General features: G+C 50.6%; 1 protein-coding gene across 2 annotated transcripts in view; it reads left to right on the top strand.

Annotated features, from left to right (window-relative positions):
- Nucleotides 1-12,017: 12,017 nt before the first annotated feature.
- Nucleotides 12,018-22,243, top strand: part of MLLT6 (MLLT6, PHD finger containing) — a 45,382-nt gene continuing 35,156 nt past the window's right edge. For both annotated transcript variants that reach the window (XM_080565148.1, XM_080565149.1), the window contains exons 1-3: nt 12,018-12,334; nt 15,814-15,893; nt 20,972-21,026. In XM_080565148.1, coding sequence (XP_080421274.1) covers nt 12,226-12,334; nt 15,814-15,893; nt 20,972-21,026 — 244 coding nt within the window. In that variant the 5' untranslated portion in view covers nt 12,018-12,225. The remainder of the gene's footprint in view (nt 12,335-15,813; nt 15,894-20,971; nt 21,027-22,243) is intronic.

Genomic DNA, 22,243 nt, shown 5'->3' on the forward strand with positions numbered 1-22,243 from the left:
GCGCCGGGAGGCTGGAGGGGGACAACCTCCATTTTCCTGCCGCCTCTCACAAGCTATTTTTTTCCCGGCGATTTCAAAGATGATTTTTGTGACAGCTGAGTGTGCGCCTTGCGAAGACAAAACAAGGCAGGAGCAACAACAAACAAAACCAAAAACCGAGCAGACTTCTAAGAAGGAGGGACAGTGAGTTTGTAGATTAATTTCATGCCTCTATCTTAAAGCTAGCAGAGAATTTGCATTATTCTTCCGTCGCCTTTTGATGTTTCCCATATTACATTGTGATTTAGTTGTTTCTGCCCTTCTTGTTTAATACAGTCTCTTACTCATTTTACATGGAACAATTATTAATAAAAAAATGCAGATTATTAAATAATAAACCCAGAACATTTTCTCTGTAACAAATTTCAAGCAGAGAAATCTTCCTCCTCGCTTTGATTGTGTGTTTGTTTTTTCCCTTTAAATCTAACCTGGATAAACCAGGAAAAGTCTCATTATGTCTAACCTACTGATTTACTACTAACGCATGATTGTGTTCACTAGTTCGGTTTAGAATTAAAAGAATGCTGGAAAATATTTTTGTTGCTAAGATAAGCTTAAACCAAAACTATTCCTCAGCATTCAATACGTGCTGGTATCAGTAGAAATTAGAGGCAATGCAAGGCAAAAAAGCCACGATCTTTCAGTCCTTTTATAAAACAGAGAATGGTCTTAGATATTGCCTTTTCTCTCAAAGAGCATTTTATATTCTTTGAAAAAAAAACATTTATCAATTCTTATTTAAATTGCACAGCAAACTCATACCTACAACACTTCTTCCTAAGCCTTTAAATGTTATATATTAAAGCAATTATGATTTAAGATTCCTCCGTGAAAGACAAATAGTCTTGGAGCATTTTTAAACTGTCTAAAGTTTCATGTTGTCAAACTTTAAAAGGAAAAACTTTTTTTTACCTTTTACAAAGTATTTCTCCTGCCTGTTATTGATTGACAAGTTTATTATTATTATGAATGGATTCTCCCATTTCCCAGTCCTCTTCAAGGCCTGATGTGGATTGAGAGCCTGACCAGTTGCTTATTGACCCATGATGGCTATACAATGACCCTGCTGCCCCCAGCGTGACCCTGGGACCCCCGAAGGACCCAGCCCAACAGAACAGGGCTCAGATATGCAAAGTTGGAGCTTTATGGGGCTCGGGGAGGGGAGGCGTGATTGCAAGTGGGCGAGGGTTTCATTAACAAAAATGTGTTTATTGTAAATAAAAAGGCAAAGGGGTGTTTAAAGGAACATGTCCTGGAGGATTGCAGCTATCTTCCGTACGGGAAATGCTGGAAGTGCCGGAGCCCTCTTTGCACCAACATGTGCCTAATTGGCGACAATAAAAGGGGAACGGCTGACACTCGCCCTGCTCAGTTTCCTCGCTGCCTGGGCGATACTCGGTAAGTGCTGGTCGGTTTCAGAAAGTTACCGAGTTTGCTCAGGTTTGAAATCACAACCTCCTTTAAGGACGCAAAGAGAAAATCAGTGAAAATGCCCGGTCGCACCCCGGTTCTTTCCCCTTCTCTCTCTCCGTGCATCCGTGTGTGCGGGCGTCTGTGTACGGCTGAACTGGGAAGCTGTAGCCTCGTTTTGTGCTGAGGTCTGGTCATCGTACAATGAGAGGAAGCGAGGCCTTTAAAATGTAATCAGCGGGGATGAATGAAATAAAAAAGGTTAGAGTGGACATCAGCATTAATATTCACCCTTTGTCTTTTCACGCACTACATGAGGAAATGAAGGGGAAAGGCATCTCCTCCTACCCTTGAAAAACAGCTTCTCTGGCTCGTTACTGTACACGTTTTTGTGCGTGAGTCAATAATCATTTGTGAGAGGTGGTATGCAGCCCAGGGAGCATATGTTTTGTGAAACAGCGTTTTGCTCCGTTTCAGAAAGCAGGGGGATCTGCTCTCCTCCCTCGCTCCTTCATTTAATGGAGATACAGTTGTTTAAATAATTTCCCTCTTCCCAAAACAAATGCAGGAGAATGAGAGCTCATTTTTTATCCTAATTGATGGATCACTGAAGACAAGCCTTTGAAGAAAACGGCTGTCAACAGTGGGAGATACCCGGAGCATCTGGGTTAGATAGGTATAAAGCAAAGAGCAACCTGCATTCTTTGCGGGGCTGGATGCTCTCGGATTATAAACCACTGCGATTGCTTTTGATTTCACCATAAAAACAACAGCAGCAGCAGCAAGTTGTTCTGACACTCTCAAAACATCTGGATTGTAAAGTTTGCTGGTTTCTGGCAACAGCAACAATAATAATAAAATCTCTCGCCGTATGGGCAGATCCCCAGGGTTTCGGCTCGACCCGGTCGAGATGTTTGTTCTGCTGTACGTGTGTGTGTGCACATCCCAAATGCTGCAAAGCGATGGGTGCGGGGGATAAGCACACCAGAGCCCTACGTCTCCAGAGATAAAAGTTCTACCGATTTCTAATCACGTAAAGCAGGTAACAGGAGATACGGGGGATAGGCAGGGTGCATGTGTTGAAATATTTAGATGAATTTAGATGCCAGTCTGGGGCTATGGAGAGGCACAAACCTGGCACACAGGAGGATGGAGTCACGTCCAACCACGCGTTCTCACACGTCCTGGCTGCACGGCGGCGCTCGGGTCTGTGCTGGCACGGACACACGGACGTGGACGGAGGTGTGGGGTGAAATGCTGACCCCCAGGTGCCCCCGGCCCCCTCAGGCGTTACCGAAACGTCCTCAACCCGCTCCATGCCCAGCACGACCTGGGGAGGAGCTGCTAGACCTGCTACCGAGCTGGGTCAAACCCTGGGATTTGTGGTGGAAAAAGTTATTGAAAGGCTGCGAGTTGTTCTCAGGCGCGTTCTGCAAATTGCTCGTGTGCTCGGTGTGTGTGTGTGGGGGGGGGGGGGCGGTTCTGTTTGTCCTTATTTCATTTTATGGCTATTTTTTAACACCGCTCTACCTCCAGCTGCCAAATGGCTCCGGGTTTTGGGGACGCTTGGAGGCAGAGGAAGGCACCGAGCTGGCAGCAGCAGCCCGCGAGCCCCCCGCCTTTCCCCCGAGCGGCCACCTCCGAGCCCCGCTCTCTGCGCACCGCCAGGCGGGGGGGGCCCTTCCCCTCCTCACCTCCTGGGGGGCGCCGGGGGGGGGGGGGGCTGCTGCCCCCCAGCAGAGCCGGGAAGAAGGCGAAGGCTCCGCCGCTGCCCGGCGCCCCTCGCTGAGTCCCGCTCCCCGCCGGCCCCGGGGGGGGGGCGGCGGTGGTCGAGGGGCTGAGCCTCGGGGGGGGCCGGGGCCGAGGCCGGGGGGGCTGCCGCAGCCCGGGCGTGCTGGAGGGGGCTCTGCCCAGCCGGCCCCGCCGCCTCAATCGCCGCCCCGAGGGGGGAACGGAGCCCCCGGGGGGCTGGAATGAAGCCCTCGGGGGGGGGGGGGGGAATGGAGCCCCCCGGGGAGGAAACGCAGCCCCCGGCCCCGCCACCGCCCCCCCCCCGGGCAGCCGGGCCTGGGGGGGGAAACGCGAGCTGCTGGCGCCCCCCGGAGGCCTCCCGCCGCGGGCTGGCCGCAGGGCACGCGTTTGGGGGAAAAAAGGGCCTTTTTAGGCTCGCCCAGCAGAGGTCCCCGGCCGCCTTCCCACGAGCCCGGCCCCGGCCTGCCCGGTGCCGGCGGCCCCGCGGGGAGCGGGAGGGGGACGGGGGGGCCGCGGCCGGTCCGTGCGGGACCGCTCCGGGGCGCTGCCGCCCCCCGGGCACTGCGGGTACCGGCAGGGGGTTAAACCCGGCCCACGGGCTGAGGGAAACGGGCGGCAGGCGGAATTAGAGCGGGGCTGAATTAGGGCAGGGGCGGCACCCAGCCGCCTACAGCCTTGTGCCAGAGCACCCTCGGGTGGCCTTGCCCTCGGATTTCGGCCCAGGCGTTTGGCACTTGCAGAAAATACGCCGTACGATCCTCCCAAACTGAACGGACGAACAGTCGAGCATCGAGACCGACAGATCTCAATCAGGACTAAACAGATTTGTTCCAAATATTACTCATGAATTAGTCTGATTACTCATCCAACAGCAGCCTAATTTTGATCCCTTAGCTCTCGTTGCGGAGCATCACCCAGGGGTAGCGCGGGTGACTTTACACAGTATTTTGGTGGTAAGCCTCAGATGTCAGATGTCAGAATTTGGCTGGCTTTTATTTTCCAGGGAACAAGCAGTGACTCACCAGTGACTAAGTAACATGTTACAGCCTCAAAATTTCTGATGAGTAACAGGGTGTGTAAGATCTGACCCGATCTGTAACAGTCACTACATAGACACATGACTAAAAGGATGATATTAACAGCAGCCCAGATTGGCACAGTCCATGATAAATTACCAAAATTACCAGTAAAGGAAACGGTTGCTTCCTCTGACAAATAATTAGGACATTTATAGTAAACAGGCATCTCAGAACAGTCCATGCAAATCTCCCAAGACCGGTGACGAAGGTCTAAAGGCTTGGTTATGTTTTCTTTCCCGTCCTTGCAGCTCTTACTAAAAACCAGAGCTTCTCACTGTTGTACAGACGTGTGAAGTGCTGCCTGCAGCCGCCCGGCCCCACATCGGGCACCAACCGCCCCTGTCCCAGGCGGCCCTGTGGGGTTTTCAGGGGCTGGCCCAAAGGGCGCTGCAGCTTTTCTGGTTTTGAGCGGAGAGGTGATGGGCAGATGTGGAGGGAGGCATGGAGGATTGAGGGATGGAGGGATGGAGGGATGGAGGATGGGAGGATGGAGGATGGAGGATGGAGGGATGGAGGATGGAGGATGGAGGATGGAGGATGGAGGGATGGAGGATGGAGGATGGAGGGATGGAGGATGGAGGATGGAGGGATGGAGGATGGGAGGATGGAGGATGGAGGGATGGAGGATGGAGGATGGAGGGATGGAGGATGGAGGATGGAGGGATGGAGGATGGGAGGATGGAGGATGGAGGATGGAGGGATGGAGGATGGAGGATGGAGGATGGAGGATGGAGGGATGGAGGATGGAGGATGGAGGGATGGAGGATGGAGGATGGAGGATGGAGGATGGAGGGATGGAGGGATGGAGGATGGAGGATGGGAGGATGGAGGATGGAGGATGGAGGGATGGAGGATGGAGGAAGGAGGACAGCAGGATGGAGGAGGGACAGACGTGCTCCAGGGAGGCCACCACCTCCACCATCGCAGAGGATGGGCGAGGTGCGGCACAGGGACACCCACACTCGGGGACACCTGGTCCCAGTCCCCAGGCTGCTCTCCCCACCCCGTGCCCCCGCTTCCTGCCTGGCCCCCGCAGGCTGCGCGCCCACGGCCCCGGCGCTGCGCGGGGACAGGATGTCGTTGCCTGAACCTCAGTGCTGCAGCTCGCAACCAGAAAAGCCGCCGATCATTTCCTGTCGATATTCACGGGGCTTTTTCACCCCCAGCAGCTCCCAGGCCCCAAGCTTGCTCCAGGCACCGGGCAGCTCCACAGTCCCAGCACCCACCCTGGGGGTCCCTGCGCCACCCCACCCTGCAGACCCCACTCACGCCCTCCACTCGCTGGGCTGCTGGCAGGGATTTTTGTGCTGGGCTCACCGGGAGCAGGAGGGGCCTGGGGCACAGCCGAGCCCCCTCCCCAGCCCAGGGCACCGCACACTGAGCGGCCGCAGAGCAGCAGAGCTCTGTGCAGCTCCGTGCGTGATTTTTCCTGCAGAGCTGCGTAAGGGGTTATTTTGCATAGCGGAAAACAGCTTGAGAAGTCATTATATACATACACACATATAAATATACATATAGAGGTGACTTGGGAGGAAGGGAGGAGAAAGACTGACCCCCTGCAGGTTCAGCACCCAGGATCATCGGTGGCTTGGTGGTGGGGGGCGCAGGGCAGCCGTCACCCACAGGCTGCCCCGTCCTGCCCACACCGTGCCAGGCCACGGGGCCTGCCCGGCCCGGGACGTTTTCAGCCCTGGGAAGACGGCTTCAGCCTGGAACAACGGCTTGGCTTTGTGCGGGCGCTGCTACCTTTGGGCTTTCACCTCAGCCTTCCTGTCTTAAAGGCAGTTTCCGACAGCGCAGCCAAGAACTGAGCGTACGATCGTAAGCTAAGCTGATGCAGTGCTCTAAACCAATACAAGGATGTCAAAACAGAGGGTTTAATTAAACTCGTTGGTAAACCAATTAAATGAGTGCAACTGGTGGGCATAGGCAAAGCTTCAATTACTGCCAAGGATTTTTTAAAGGCGCTAAAAACATAGGAATGTGAGGAAAAAGTCCCAAGGCACAAAGGGAAACAGGTGCCTAACTCCCATTAAAAAAATCTGTTTGTGATTATAAATCCTCTCTTTCACATTGGGACCCAGGCTGCAGACTCATGTCCTCCATCAGGGAACCAGCAGACCCTCTGCTGTGCCAAGGTGCTCCAGGAGAGGTTAAATGCTCTCAAAAGCCTTGGTCCTGCTCCCCATTAGCAGAGGTTTGGGCACACCAAGAAAAGGGAGCAGCTCAAAGCTTGTGCAAGACGTCATGTAGAAAGCTTTGGTTTTAAAGCCAGGCATCTATTTAGGTCCCTAAGAATAAATGTAAAAGCCAAACTACAGGCTCCTAAAAAAATCATCTCGGTTTCTGGACAGAGACCACATCACTTATTCCTCTGTTAATTGTGTACTTTCACTGCCTAATGTAAACAGTAATAATAAAAATAATATGACACTAATAAGTCCTTGGTTCTGCCTCCCCGTAGGGAGTTAGACTAATTGGTCTCTTCAAGTTCCTTCCAAAGCAATGTTTATGTGATTTCATCATTATCCCGTTAGGTTTGTTAAACTGGACTTGTTCTGGAGATGTTCCTCATCCGCATGGGCTGCAGCACATGCTCTTTTCTGCAGGAAGGAGTGAATAAACAGCTAACCCACTTTGAACGCAAGGCCCACGGGAATCCTCGTTTCGCCGATGGGAGAGGACAGTAAGATAAACGGGCTGGAGCACGGCCACAAATACCTGTGTGCCACAAAAGCGTGGGAGTTTCAGCTTTAGGGATGAAGAGAGAGAGGGATTCTAAGAATCTCTTCAAAATATTTCCACTCATAAACGAGTAATTTAATACCGAAAGCAAATTTATTGCCTTCCTGTCCAATGACCTACTATATTAATCAATTTTACTGTTTTAAATGCATCAAAACCATGAAGATGAATATGACATAGCATCTCATTTGATTTAAGCTGCTGGAGGAAAAAGAGGCCGGCACAGAAGATATTTCAATTGCTACTTTTTTCCTTTATAAGCCATTAATGGCACTATTTCCTTTCGAAGTTGTTAATGACATCATTGTTTCCTTTCAAAGTACTTAATGACATTGTTTAATGAATAATAACTTGCACTTATACAGTGCTTTTCAGACAAACAACCCAAAAGGGCTCTGCAGTAGGGAATAGGGCGTACAAAGAGGGAAAATGAGGCACAAAGGGAGGAAGTGACTTGTCCAAGGCCAGAAAGTCACTGACAAAGCAGAGCTCAGAGTGCATGTGGTTGGCACTCGGCTTTCTGTACTCTGAATCTTTCTGGGTATGCTCATATATTAAAAATGCAGCATTTAGCCCATAACAGAGCAAGCAGAAAATAACCCAGCTAGTAAAACACAAGCACTGATTCAATAGTCCATTCCGAAAGCTGATTGTTCTTTTTTCTTTCATAAATGTCCGCACTAAACAGAGCAGTTTCTTGAGAAAAGATACCTCAACCCTATATTTTTGTTAGGACATGAGCAGGGCAGGGAAGTGACAAAAAGTGTGGGGTTTTTGGTAGGTGTGGTTAATGAACAGCAGGGGCAAAGGTCCCGCTCTCTCCCTCCAGGCAGCACGCTGCAGAGGTGGCTGAAGCTCCTGGTTAAACAGAGACTTTGCCTTTGCAGGCTGCAGACCGAGCTCCCAGCGTCAGTGCTGGGGGGTACGAGGAGCCTCTGCGGGCCTCAGTGGGAATTCTTGTCCTGCAATGGGAAAAGAGAGTTAAGGAGCGCCGTATGCTTGGAAAAACGCACACCACCGTGCTGGTTGCAATGGGGCTTCGTTGCATCCGAAGTCAGCAATCACACCTCCCCTACCTACGGCGCAGAGAAATACCAAGATTTTGACACCTTGTCCATGCTGACCTTTGAACGTGGACCATTTGTTGCTAGGTAATCCGATCAGGTCTTGGTGGAGGGCAAAGGAAAAAGTTTGTGTGCTTTAAAAGCCCACCACAAAGGAAACGAGAGCCCAGAACCGTCCTGTTAGCAGCATTACATGCAGGAGAGGTAAAAAATAAAGCTGGGTAATGTTTTGTGTAATTCACTGACTCACGTTTGATTACTTAGCATCACTATCGTTACCATCATTCTCATTTTTGCTGGTAATAAAATGTGTGCAGCCCACTTGCTGTGCTAGTAAGCGGTTACAAAAAGACGGAGGAGCTCAGCGTGCACATATCTTTGTGAGAAGGATGAAAAGTTTGGTCTAAAATGAAAAAAAACAACAACTTTTAAACAGAGATATGGTTCAGAGAGTTCTCCGTTTGTGTCCCATTCTCCCTAGTGGCTGTTCTTAACAGAGGATAAGAGTTTGCTGCTGCTATCTGTTGCGCTGATCCCTAGTTCAAACTGAGAGATTTATACTTTAAAGTGGTGGTTCTTGCTAGTGACTCAAGGAATTTGGCTGCCTAGCGAGGATTACTGCTCTTATCTGCACAATTCCCTCCTCCTTCCACCTGCCCATAGGAATAAGATAAAACCTGGTAGAACAAATGGGTCCGTTAAACAGGGGCTCAGATTTGCCTGTCCACAAATAGGCAAGTGTCAGCCCTACACGGACCCAGATAAATTACCGTCCTTCTCACGATAATCTCAAGTGACAGTTTCCCCATAAACGAAGGCAAGGAGGAGCCTCATTCCCAGGAGAAGCTGTTGGAAAAGACCAGGATCCTGCGCAGAGCGGCAATCTATCACTGCGAGCCATTAAGCATGCACATCCCGGTACTTCCCTGCATCGACGCTTTGTGCAAGCTAGGCCGTACGCACTTCTCTAGCACCGATCAGCCCTTGCATTTCCTAGGAGCATGTGGAGTTATCATAAGGAAGATAAGTTTTCTTGCGTTTTTGTTGTTGTTCTTTTCTTTAGCACGAGATTTATGTATTTTATAGACAAAATAGCTGAAGTAAGAGTGAAAAAAATGCACTGATAAGGCCCTACACCCCAGTAAGAATATTTTATTTATTCTATCTCAAGGATTTCCCTGTCAGCGACTTAGATGGTAACTAAGTTTATGCTATTTTTAAATATTACTCCAGTAAATGCAAAGGACCTCCCTCCGATGAAAGATCATCTGTAACAAAGACTCTGCAGCCAGAAATAAGGCTGACAGCGCTGGCCATGACGTATGAGCCTGTGGAAAAGCCAGCTCCCTTATCAAAAATTCTCTGTATATAGCAGTAAAGTACTAAGTTTAGTAATAACTCCTGTAACTTTGGTCCGCAGTTATGACTGAGATACACGAGGACAGTGGTTCCCATGAGTCAGTATATATCACTTTATTTGGCCCGCTTCACACGTATGAGCACATTTTAGACTGATAAAATAACAAACGAACAATGTAACTTCAGTATCCCCATGTCTCGGTTTTCACAGCCGTAACTTTCCCCCAATTTTTTCTCAAGGAACAGTCGTGCCCTTTCCTCTCCGGCCTCGCCTTTCCTCACCGCAGGGATTAGTTATGTAAATTGGAACTTAATCCCCTAAAGGCAAATTTGCAGTTCAAGTCCAAGTGTCTGTGAGCATGGCCAACTGGAACCAAGACCGTCAGGGGCTGGCGGATGTTTAGCGTTTTGTCCTGTAGTCTAAGACAACCTTAAACCACAAGGATCTCCTCCAGGTTACAAAGGCAACCAGCCAGATTTTCCCCCCTTTCTTTTAAACAAGTTCATAACACAATAGATAAAAGAAAAAAAGAGGGGGAGAGGAGGGGAAACCCTCCCAGAAAAGTGAGCTAAGGCTCAGTGAATTTCCAGCAATGTGGTGAACGTATTGTCTGCCCCTGTGACTCTCAAAGGAATGTAATAAAAGGAAGACAGCAACCCAGCAGGCAGCTTCTCAGGGAGCCGTCTGCCTTCCAGCCCCTTGATGTAACGCTTGAACAGGTGCAATATAAAGGATGCTAAACTGGTGATTATTAGGGCTGTTGGAATGGGTTTCCTCTCTGCTCTCTGATGAGAAGATTTTTTTTATAAAGAAAGAAACTCTACGACAGGATATGCTGACCTTTCAAAGCCTACCCATCGCAAGGGAAAAAACTTGGAGTGAGAAGAGGAAGGTCACCAGTCTAGGAGATACTGACGCTGTTTCTGCTCTTGTTTAAGTTACTGTAAATCAGGAACAGTTCTTGTGGAGCCGCTGCAGCGATGTGCTTGTAGGATGGCGAGTGGAACTGCTGATGTGTTCCAGGTAGGGCAGATTCCTGCAGGAACATTGATCGTTTTGAAGACTTCTGAGCAGAGATAGGACCTCCCAGCCACTCCCACGTGTGCCAGCATCTGAAAACACTTTTAAGTGCCTGCTCCTGGACGCAGCAGGGATGGCTTTTGATTTTTTTTCCTGTTTTTTTTTTTTTTTTAATTTCTTTTTTCTCCCACTACCACAACCATCTCTCTTCAGTGCTCACAAGCCAGCAAAGAGCAAGGAAAAAAAGATTTCCTGTAGCTGAATGATTCCATGAATCCCATGCATTTCCTAAGCAAGATACACTGCTCTCTTCTTTGCATCTAATTCATAACACTTCTGTTTAAAGCAGCAAGGATTTGCAGGAACAGAACGAAAAAGTAGAAGTGCAAATTGGGCATGTTTAAGTGCACCTTTGTGCTGGGGTTCCTGTGTACCATTCCTCCAGCAGCCCGACCTGTGACAAAAGCACCGCTGTAACGGAGCTGTGCAGTGCAGCAACAAGAGGATGGCTTTTTCTTTATCACAATGCAGGCGAAAAGTTATTCGCTGCTGCTTTTCCTATCTTTTTTTTCTTTAGGACAGCACGGTCTGCTGGGGGTGGACCTGTGTGAGAGACGGTGAGACCTGGGCTCTGTTCCCCCTGCTGCTCTGTGTCCTCTGGCAAGTGATTCCAGGTGCAGCCGGCCCTGCTGGAGCTGCACGGACAAGTTACACGAATTCCTTGGCTTCCTCCTAGACCTATTCTCTAAGAGTTACTTATCTGTGTGCTCTGTGCTCGGGTTTTCCTCGTTTCTCCTTGTCTTAACCGAGTGGTGCGTCCAAAGGCAGGGCTGTTCCCCGCGGTGTGCCGTGATACCGTGTGGAGACCTGCAGCTGCAGTCCCACGGAGCTGCACTCCCTATGCTCTAGGATTATTTCTTTTAACTGGTTTGTATGGGGTTTCTGACGTTTCTCCTGCTGGACGTAACCCACCCAAGGGGACATTTTTCCCCTTCCTTGGAAAGACACCGCCACAAAACAGGTGCCAACGGGTTAAAAACTCCTCCAGAAGGAGCCTCCGAGAGCGGGACAGGCGGTGGCGCTCGCGGAACCCCAATCTGTCAAAGAGGAATTGCGGAGATAATAGGATTTGGGGAACGGTCGCGACTCATCGCTGGGGAGCGACCCGCGGGGGCTGCTCGGGCACGCACCCAGCGCTTTGCGCCCCCGGCTGCGCGCTCGGAGCCCTGCCCGGTCCGCTCGGGAAGGCGGGGGGGGGCACACACAACAAAACCATAAAGAAAGCAGCATAAAGCGGCCCGGGGGGGGGTTCCAACAACAACAACCACAAGAACCCAACCCCAAAGCAAAGCACGACCCCCCCCAGCAGCCCCCCAGCAGCCCCCCAGCCGCAGGGCGAGGCGCCGGGGGGGGGGGGGGGGGCCCGCTCGGGGCGCGGCCATCATGGCCGGGGGGGGCGGCGGGGCGGGGGCGCGCGGGGGCGGGTGCCCGGGCGCGGGGCGAGCGTGCGGGACGCGGGGCGGGGGCGCGCCGCCCCCGGGTCGTCCCCCCCCTCCCCTCCCCCGGCCCCCGAGCGCCTCCCGGCTCCGCGCCGCCGCCACCGGGGGGCCGGGCACCCCGAGCCCCTCGGGGGGCGGCCGTGTGAAAGGCAGGCTGCGGGCGGGGAGGGGGGAGCGAGGAGGAGGAGGAGGAGGAGGAGGGAGGGAGGAGTGTGTGCGTAGCGGGAGGAGGGGGGGAAGGAAACCCTCATGGAAGTATGAAGGAGATGGTGGGAGGCTGCTGTGTCTGTTCTGATGAGCGGGGCTGGGCGGAGAACCCGCTGGTGTACTGCGATGGACACGGCTGCAATGTGGCGGTGCACCAAGGTAAGCGCCCGGCCCGGCACGGCTCGGCCCGGCACGGCTCGGCCCGGCCCCGCCGCCAGCCCCGGGCCGCGGAGCAGAGCGGGGCCGGGGCCGGGGCCGCCGCCGCTGCCTTCCCCCTGCCGTGCGCCCCGGGAGCGGCGGGGAGGCCGGGGGAGCGGCGGCGGGGGGGGGGGGGGGGCTTTGTTTTATCCCCATTGTTCCAAATAACGGTGTCGCCGCTGGCCTGCCGCCGCGGAGGAGCCGGGGAGGGGGGGGGACGGGGGGAGCGGAGGTGGCCGTCAGCTGCTCCCGGGGGGGGCACCCACGGGCCGGGGCTCGGGGCGCTGCCCCTTACCGGGGGCGCCGGCAGCGACCGGCGGCCGCTTCCTTCCGGGGGGGGGGGAACCGGGGGGGGGGGGGGGGGCCGCTGCCCGGGGCCCGGGGCCGGTGCCGGGCCCCGGGGGGAGCAGGGGGCAGCGCCCCGAGCCCCCCCCCCCCCCCCGCCCCGTGCCCGGGCTCGGCCCGCGGCCGCCCGTGGCCCCGGGTAACCCCCCGGGGGCGGCCGCGGCCCGGGAGCTGCCGCCCCCAAGGGCAGGGAGGGAGCCGGCCCTTCCCCTCCCCGAGATAAGGGCCATTTGCATTTTAAATGACTCGGAGCACGCCCCTCGCACACGCTACCGGGCCGGAAAGTTTGTCCTCGGCACCAGCGCCTGCACGGGCGCGTGTTTGCTGCCGCTTAAACCCAGCAGCGAGGAAGGGCGATGCTGCTGGTTGGTTTGTTTTGAATAACACGAAGGTTTCTGGGCTCATCTGGCATGTCTGTTTTCCCGTCTATTATTATCCCATCCATCTCCCCGCGTATCTCCAGCCTCTTCCTGTGCAGGCTCTCCCTCGGTGTCTTGCTGCACGCTCCTGTCTCGGGCCGGGAACCTGTCCTGCGCTGCCTCTCCCCGCCTGCCAGGCCAGGTCTCTGGGTCTGTAGGTTGAGCTTTCTGCTGCTTTTCCTATGTTTGATGTGTCTGTGCTCACATCTTCTGCGAGAGCTCGCTTGCAACCAGGTGACTGAAGGGGAGGTGAAAAGAGGAAGCGAAGCTGGCGGGGGATTTCTCTGCGTTCAGTCAGTGCCTGGGTGTCTCCTGCCATAAAACAGCCCCTCCAGGTTGCCTCCGTGTGACCGGCAGCGTGTAGGGTCTCTCTGCAAGGATGCTTGCTTGTTTTGGTTTTGGTGCTGTAACTCTTCCGTTCTTCCCAAGACTCGTCCAACCACCCGCTGGAGAACGTGTTTCTGCGTAGCTGTTTTTTTGGAGGGAGATTAAGGGCACTGGCATCCTTGTGCTCGCTTCCAAGAGTAACATCAATGCTTCCGTTTGCCGGCTAGAGCGGTCTCCAATCTGCGGTCCGTTTATTCTTGCAGGGTGCCTGCTTGTGGGCCCGCACGGTTACGGAGATGGATGCGCTCGCTGCGAGGCAGCCAAGCGGGTGGGCAGCGTTGGGAGGGTTGGGAGGCGTTAGAAGAGCCTCCGGGAGGGCATCGTTGGGGTGTTGGGGAAGCACAACTGTGTGGTTAGGGCTTGTAGGAGTCCGTCAGGATACAGTAGTTCTTAAGCAGGGTAGCAGTGTGTAGTGGATGTTCAGAATACCTTCAGCCCTCTTTTTAAAGCCTGCTCACAAACCCAGTAGTCGTGTGGTGTTTTGGTGGGCTTTTAGTCACTAAACAGAAGCAAACCACTGTAGAGGTTCAGCTGGGCCTTCTAGTCTCATTCCCTACAACCACACGCTAGGTTTGGTATCTCTTTGTACTGCCTGAATATCTGCAAAACCAAAGTTGTCTTTTGAAATGATTGTGCAGCCCAGTAAAGAACCCTCTGTTTATTTTAAGCTTATGTTATAGCTACACATTAAAGCTGATTTAAAAAAAAAAAAGTACAATTTCTGTGACAATAGTTAGTTTTTTCCAGTAAAAAATTCAAAATGTTAACAAAAAACATCTGATTGGAAATGAAGACTCTAATAAGATAGTGAAGAACGTTTAGAAATAATATTTTCAACTCTACCCTATTTATGTTCTGCATTTTTCCTTGTTTTCTTCCTTGTTGTCTTTCTTTTTGAAGCAGTGGGCACAGAAGCTTGCACTAGCTCCAGCTGAGTGCTTGCTTTTGGCCCTAAGCCCATTGCTAAAGATGGACCCAAGGCAGGCTCCTCTGTCATTGCTTTCATGTAGTTTCTATTTTCTTGCGTATCTGCCTTGGCTCATCTTGCAGTCACTTCTTTCAGTTTAACTCCACAATCATGTTCATTTTCCTGGCTAAAACAGCATAAAAGACGTTAGAGAGATGGAGAAAACCTATTGGGCGTCGTGTCTGGTCCTTTCCCCAGGGGACATCACAGGATTGCATCCAGCAGGATATTTTCAGATGCTTTGTCCAACCTAGTTTCAGATGTCTCGAGTGACTGGGATTCCATTCCAACCGTCAGCTCGCATTTGGAGGTGGAATAAGGAAAATGTAATTTCTTCTTTCCTAGGAGACTTCTATACCCTCACCTGGCCACAAATAGCCTTATTTCATACCCCTATCTTTGCCAGCCTCTTGCTTTAAACCTGCATGTGTGGCGGCCAAGAGCCCTTTCAGGGTCAGAAAAGCTTCCTCAAGGACTCAACAAAGACCATCCCTGAATGGTGAGAGGGAGAAGGCCACCAAAGAAGGTGAATGGTCTTCGGGAAACATTGTCCCATCAGAGAAGGGAATGAATTTCAAAGGAATGGAGCTGCAGCTCGCCTAGGGAGACCCTGAGACAATCAGCAGGGATATAGAAAGCTAGAGGGATGCCTGGTGTAGGTGGATAAGAACAACAGTTTTGTTGGGTTATGAGCTGGAGTCTTGTATCAACGCGGAACCCGTTTTGGGGGCTAGTCCTAAAAAACTTGAATTCAGCGCTGTCGGAAGCTACAAAAGGCTGCTGCTGGGTGTGACTTACAAGCCTGAGAGTGTGCAGGGTAAATGCTTTTTTTTTTCTTGATATCTGTGTGAACTCACACTGAGATTACTTCCTTTATGATACTGAGATTTTATCTTAGTCGTAATTATGGTTAAAATGCTTAATAGCCATTTATTTCATAGTTTTATATTAAATCACTAGTGACATTTTAAAAGTTAAGGGGTAAGAAATTAGCCTGTTTGTGTTCACTAGGCCAGAACTGGACCTGGTTTATGAAGTGCTGCATTCCCACTTAGCACAGATTTTTATAAGGATATTTTATACTGGGTGTGAGCTTATTTATAAGCTTGAATAAATGTATCACACTGGACCTCTTGCAAAGGGCTGTCCGCTGTTGCAGGGTGTGGAAACTGGAACGGGGAATAAAATGCTGCTTAGATGTGATTTTTGTTTTTGTTACCGATCTCTGACTAATAACAGCTTTGGCAAACTTTTATATACAGCTGAGAAATTAACAGCCAATTTAAAGACAATCAAATGAACTCTCTCTGCTTTTCTTCCAGCTTGTTATGGAATTGTCCAGGTTCCTACCGGACCGTGGTTCTGTCGGAAATGTGAATCTCAAGAGAGAGCCGCCAGGGTGGTGAGTACAGAGCACACTTGTACTTACACGGAACGAGTTGGTTCAGAGCCCTTCACGCCTCTGCTGGAAGCAGCGTGGTCCACTGACGAAAGTGACGGAGCCTGGCATTCGGCACTGCTGTGGTTGCAATCCCAGCTCTGCCTGTAGCCTGCAATATAACTTTGGACAAGGCGTTCGCCCCTCACCTATCTGAGAAACTACTTCTCTTCTAAAATCTTTCCCCTCGTTTCTTGTTTATACAATAGAAATAATTATGTCAAACAGCTTTATAAAGCATTCTTAGCCATTTTGATGAAAACGCTGCCAAAGGTACTTTTAAGCAAGTTATCAGTGATGAAACTTTTGCATCTAGGGACCTCGATCTTCTAAAAAATAATGACGTTCCTCTAGAAGGTGGCTTCCCTGCAGTTTTTTCTATACAGCTTCTCAGAAAGTTTTGGAGTGGAGGAAAGTTGTTACCACCTGAGATGCTGCTGTACAGGGTATGTTGTCGTACTGACAGACAGGATGAGCTGGCATTCATATCTCGTTTGCAGCAACAGTCTCCTGCATAAAGTCTTCTGTGTTTGTTAAATAGCAGAGAAAATGACAGGAAGCTGGATCAGGTTTTAGTTTCTGTCTAAGTAGCAATTTAGCAGTATGGAACACTTTGCGAATGTTCTTAATTAATTCTGGCATTTCCCGGTGAGGCAGGAAAGTGGAAACAATCAGGCCAGGACTGCCTCTTAGGCCCGTCTATGTGGCAAAGTTATTTGTGCAGTAAACTAGACTGTGAGTTTATAGCACACCAGCTACTCTGCAACTTCCCATGTGAACCCTTATCAGATACAGCTACACCAACCAGCTGCTGAGGGGCCAGGGTATAGATCTTTACCACGTTAGTTATGCCAGAGGTGCTGCTTTTGCCATGCAGTAAATTTGAGACAGTTTCCCCCCTTCACTTCCTTAAAAAAATCAATGTAGATTAAACTTTGGCTTTTTCAAAAATGGAATGCCTCAACCAGCACAAACAACATTTATTAGTATCTGCACTGCCTTCTGAACTGGTTTAGCCATTTTTTTCTAAAGTACACCTAGTGAAAGTACCTAGTGAAGCTGATGTAGGTGACCTCTGAATATGCGGATCTGTGCAGAACGGAGCAAATAGCGTGCTCCATCTCAGCTGGGCTCTCTGCTTGCTGCAGTACAAAAGTTTAATCTGTTTCACAGATGGGCGAAGAACTTGGCAAAGATGAGCGAATGGGGGAATTAGGTATCTGTACCATGCTTTATACATTGCATTAACTCATTCCTCATTGGAAGTGGGAGTGTAAACAAGACCAGACTTTCAGACCTGAGCTCTTTTGCCTTTGTAAGATGCTGCTTTTATGCGCACTGCAGTAAAGAAGATCAAATGTGTCTTTGAGTGCTTTTACATCCTGCAGATAGTTTCATAGTAAAGAAAGGAATTTGGATTTCATGAGCCTCCTTTCCCCCTGTCTCCCAGCCATGCAGGCAAAGAGAAGCTCTTCGGTGTTAGCTACAACTCAGTGTGAGCTGTAGTAGTGCATGTACACACAAGTCCTCCTCACCTGTGCTCATCGCAAGGATTCTAACTTTTCTCTTGCACTTTAGACACTTCAAACTGCCTCCAAGGTATCAAGAAAACAATACCCCTGCAGGTGGCTCCTTATTTAACTTGCCCTCAGTGAAATCTGTTAGACAATGCGTGGTGGGCTTCAGTCATGCCATTCAGTCCGTGGCATTCAGCCCTGCTAGTATAACAACTGAACAGTGATAATCTTCCTTCCTAAGCAGAGCTGGGGATGATTTCCTATCTAAATCCTTCACCTTTTCAGTTAAACGCCAGCAGTCATAGCAACAGACACGCAAATGGGTAAATACATAAAAAGAATCTACTTCTTTGATGTAGGGAACAGCATGATCAGAGTAAGGGAAATGAGTCAGGTCTTATGAGATCTGTGCATGGCTGTGCTGCTAACACGCTGTTTGAATCTGTGCTCCATGGTCCAGCGAGGCTGGAAGGTGTGGCTCTTCACTGCCCGGGGGTTTCATTGCACCTCTCTGTGCCTGGCTTTCTCCAGCTGTAAAAGCAGCGTTATCAGCCTGCAGACACTGCCTTGAGGGTCTTGAATGAGAGATACTGCTACGTGAGCGCAAAATACACTGTCAACAGCAGGATGAATTGATATTCGTATTTCTTTCACAATGACTGTGTGGCAAACTCCTTTGCAAAACAGCAATGTTTGTCTTCCCACATCTGCCTTCATAGAAGAATCTTAAAGCAGTTTACAAGCTTAGTCCATAACAAGCGTATTTATTGGCTAAATATTGATACTTTTACTTTGAAAATGAGATGTGAAGGCACAAAGATTGTTGCTCTCCTTAGAGAGTACTTTAAAACATCCCAATTTCTGTGTCTCTCCTTTAGAGAGACTCCATCTCTTCAGTTTTGGAAGGAGAGCTCAGGAGCCCTGACTTGGGTTGTCAGGTCTAATGGCTTGGTGCTCTGTCCCTGAGTTAGAAGCCCTAGGGGGTCAGAAACGCTAACCTTCGCCATCACAACCTGGTTTTAATCAGCCAGCTCTGTTCTTTTCCCAGAGTTGAAATAAAAACGCTGGAGACTTCCTTGGCCTATGCAGGTTGAGTGAAAGGAAGAGGTACCGCTAATCCTTGCTCATAACCTCTCCTTAGATGCGCAGGTCCCTAAAGGATGCTGTGGACACTATTGTGCTTACAGTAAGCAACTGAAAGCCCATCCACTTTGTAATCAAATTGTCTAGGAAGCCCGGTGAGCTGCAATGGCCAGAGGGCACTCATGTGAGGGATCATGTGAAGGCTTTAGCTGTCATTTAGAGGCAGGGCTATTAAAAGTCTTGTGTGGGGCCGATGGAGCTGTTAACCCCTCTTGTTACAATCAGAGCTTTGCTAATCGCGTGGTGGGAGAGCTGCTTTGATCTGAGGGGTGGAGGGGAGAGCGGAGGGGCCTTTTCAAGTGCAAATTTCTTATTACAGTGTCTCAGTTAACCCAGTTCTTTCTCTGTCTTGGCTTTGCCGGGCTTTCTGTGGTAATTGTGAGAGCTGCTCTCCAGTGCCCTGCCTGTCTGGACCCAACCAGGAGCAAAGTGAATCGCCTCCTGTGGCCAGACACATATTTCAAGCAAAGTTGCGGGGAAAGTGTGATGGGCTGCCAATGGCATTGGTCTTCGTCCTCTCACCTCTTGTTTATACATTATCACAGGAATTTCATGTTTGCCAGAGGTACCTATTTGGCATCCCCACACACTTGACTCCACTGAGAACTGGACTGAGCCTCCCTGCTGCCCAAAGCATTGTGATCGTATTTATTGTGTCAAGAGGTAAAATGACAGCAGAGGAAACATTGAGTTTCCTTGAGGACGACCACCTTTGTGGAAGGTCCTCGGGGACAGCTCAGCAGCAGATGTTTTTGCTGGAGGCCAGTTACTGCTCAGTACACGGGTGCTTGTTGTGGCACAGAGCACCTGCCCCGTCACACATGGGGCTTGCCGGAGCTGGGTGGATGTAGCGGAGCAGCGGCAGCATGCATGCCCCACACACTCATACCGGTACAGCTGCCGTCTCGCTTCGATACCAGGCAGCTCATTTCAAAACTTTCTGATGAAGCACATTTTTCACAGAAAAACAGCTTTTTTGTTGGTGTTTTTCTTCTTCTTTTTTTTTTTTTTTTTTTCACAAATCAGACATTTCCGCTAGGGAAGGAAAAGGGCTGTATGTCACAGGTTTTCAGGCTTTCTAAGCAGGCGCAGAAAAGTCAAACAAAACAATAAAAGCATAGAAATTTTCCCTGACTGATGTCACGAGAAAACAATGACCATTTCCTGGGAGGAGCCCTTGGGGCTGCGAGAGCGTCCCTCGTGTGTGGCAACGTGCCCCAAAACCACCTCAGGGCTTCAAAAGGGTTTTATGGCCCAGGGAAAGCTGCACATGGCGATGGCCCGACATGGAGGTGAGGACGGGCAGGCAGGACCGCAGTAGTGAGGGGGTAAATGGAGCGCAGGCGTCGCCACCTGCTCTGAGGTAGGAATGGCACCGAGGGCCGCGGCACTGGGCTTATCTGGCTCTTGCCATCATGCCCTGCCGGCGTCTCTCTGTCCCCTCATCTCTCCCTTGTCGGGTGTGCGTGGGGTGGGGTGAGGCCCTTCTGCCATAGCCCTGAGGAGAGCCCTTCAGTGGGTTTGGGCCGCTGCTGGCCTTGGAGGCCTCGGTGTTCTGCAGACGTAGCATGAGGGGGCATCTCCCCTCACCTCCATCCACCCTGTGGCTGCTGGCCCTGGGTGGAAGAACTGGTGATTCCCCTTCATAGCTGTCCCCAAAAGCAGCCGTTAGTGACCAGGCACGGAGTGAGGCGTTGAGCCATTGCTATCCCTCACAGCCTGTCATGGTGCTGGGCCTGTGCCCCCCTACCCACCATGTCAGGGCTGAGGGAGCTCCCTGCACCCTCCCATGTGTCAGGGACCCTCCAGCACCAATGCTCCCCTCACTCTCTCCCTATTCCAGCTCAGGCTCCCTGGCCTGGGGCTGGGGAAGCGGGGTGTCCACCCGCCAGCCCCAGGCGTTGGGACCGGGCTTATCATGGCCCCTGCACCCCGCTGGTGAAAATGTCACAACTGCCTCACTCAGCATTCATGAGACTGGCTGGAAAAAATATCGCAAGAGAAAGAGAGAAGGAAGGAAAGGGGCAAAGATAGATAATGGCTTTTCTTTATTTGCCTTTTGCTCTCTGAGTCACGGTTTTCAGTTTTACTTCGCAACCGCAAGGACTAAAACTTCTTTTCTAAAAGCCCTGTGAAAGTCAAGGTTCGCCTGCAGCCCTGTGGCTCTTGGGCTGAGGCTTTAAATACATCCTCGTCACACAGGACGATATCGAGCTGTGTCACAGTATCTTTTTGTACCCAAACCGCTTTCAGCCCTTCTTCCACTTCCTCTCTTTGAAAGCAGCCCCATCTTTTATAAGCGTGTTTTAAATTAATCATCTCTTTTCTGGCCCCATGCCCCTGGGAGTTAGATTAAACTTGTTGTTTCTGCTTAATTTCAAGAGATGTGAACTGTGTCCCCACAAAGATGGAGCCCTGAAACGGACCGACAACGGAGGTAAGTACTTCTGCGTGGAGCCGGTATGTCTTGCAGTGCCTCTCGGCAGCTGTCCCAGGTGCAATTTTTTTTTCCGAGCCTATGTCACCAGAAAGGGAAGGCTGGAGGCTCCAGAGGAATGAAAACACTCTGCCTTTTCTTACAAAACTTCACCTTCTGAAATCACCATGGCGAGAAGACCTTTCCCTGGGGGGATATCTGACCGACCTCTGGCTGGCATTGAAGCAGAGCCCCTGAAATGTGCTGTTTCTTGAGGTTAACCCTGCAGGAATTGGTGCATGATATGTCATTGTTTATGGAAAGGTGGAAGTTGCTGATTTATTTGCCTCAGTGATGTGATCCTCAGGTTAATGGAGCCTCAGCCTTGAGTCCCTGTCCAAGAGTAGGGGACCAGGACACAGCAAAGGTGTTTCTCTCTGTGGGACTTACTTGCTAATCATTGCTGCTTGTCAGCCTCTGGTACTGTGAAGTACCGTGGAGTCTGATTTCAGTTGTCAGAGCTAGCAGCTATTGATGCTGCTGGCTGTATGGATCAAACTTGTTTTTCCTCAAAATCTTATTTTTCAGAAAGGCCTCTCTACCTACCTGCCACTTACCTTAATACACTGAGAGCTAAATTAGACAAGGAGGTCTTTATTATAATAGATCCCATATTTAGAGAAGAAGCCCTAAGTCCAGGATATTTCGTAAAAGTGTCCATTAGGGCTGGTCATAAATACTGAGAGCCTTAGTGCGGTAGTAAAAGTACCATGTTGGGGGATTGTTTTATAACTACATAGCATCTTCTTCCAAACATGTTATTATGTGGTTTGGTCAGGTCCCTGTAGACAGGCACAAGAAGTGTTATAACCATGCCACTATACAGAATTATATAGACTGAGTACTTACAGCACGGTATGATTCCATATTCGTGGATCTTGGTTCTGCCTGCCCAACTGAATCCATCCTAATTCTAGGTAAATCTTTCCAGTGCAGTAGGCATACCAGTATAGATCGTCCCCCAAAGGCTCCTGACCTTCAAGCTTTCTCAGTTCTGTCCTGATCAGATGGTATTTTGATTTACACGTTTGATTTGGGAAGTGTCTTGGTGGATTTAGGTTTTAATCTAACTTGGCTTGCTGAAAAAGAGCCTTCTTTAACCATTGATAAAAGCCAATAAAGGGAGCTTTGTTTCCACTGGCATGGGACTACATGTCAAACTTGTCCCATCAGCGTCA

This window comes from Anser brachyrhynchus (genome assembly GCF_964034855.1).
Source record: "Anser brachyrhynchus genome assembly, chromosome: 22".
Lineage (NCBI taxonomy): Eukaryota > Metazoa > Chordata > Aves > Anseriformes > Anatidae > Anser > Anser brachyrhynchus.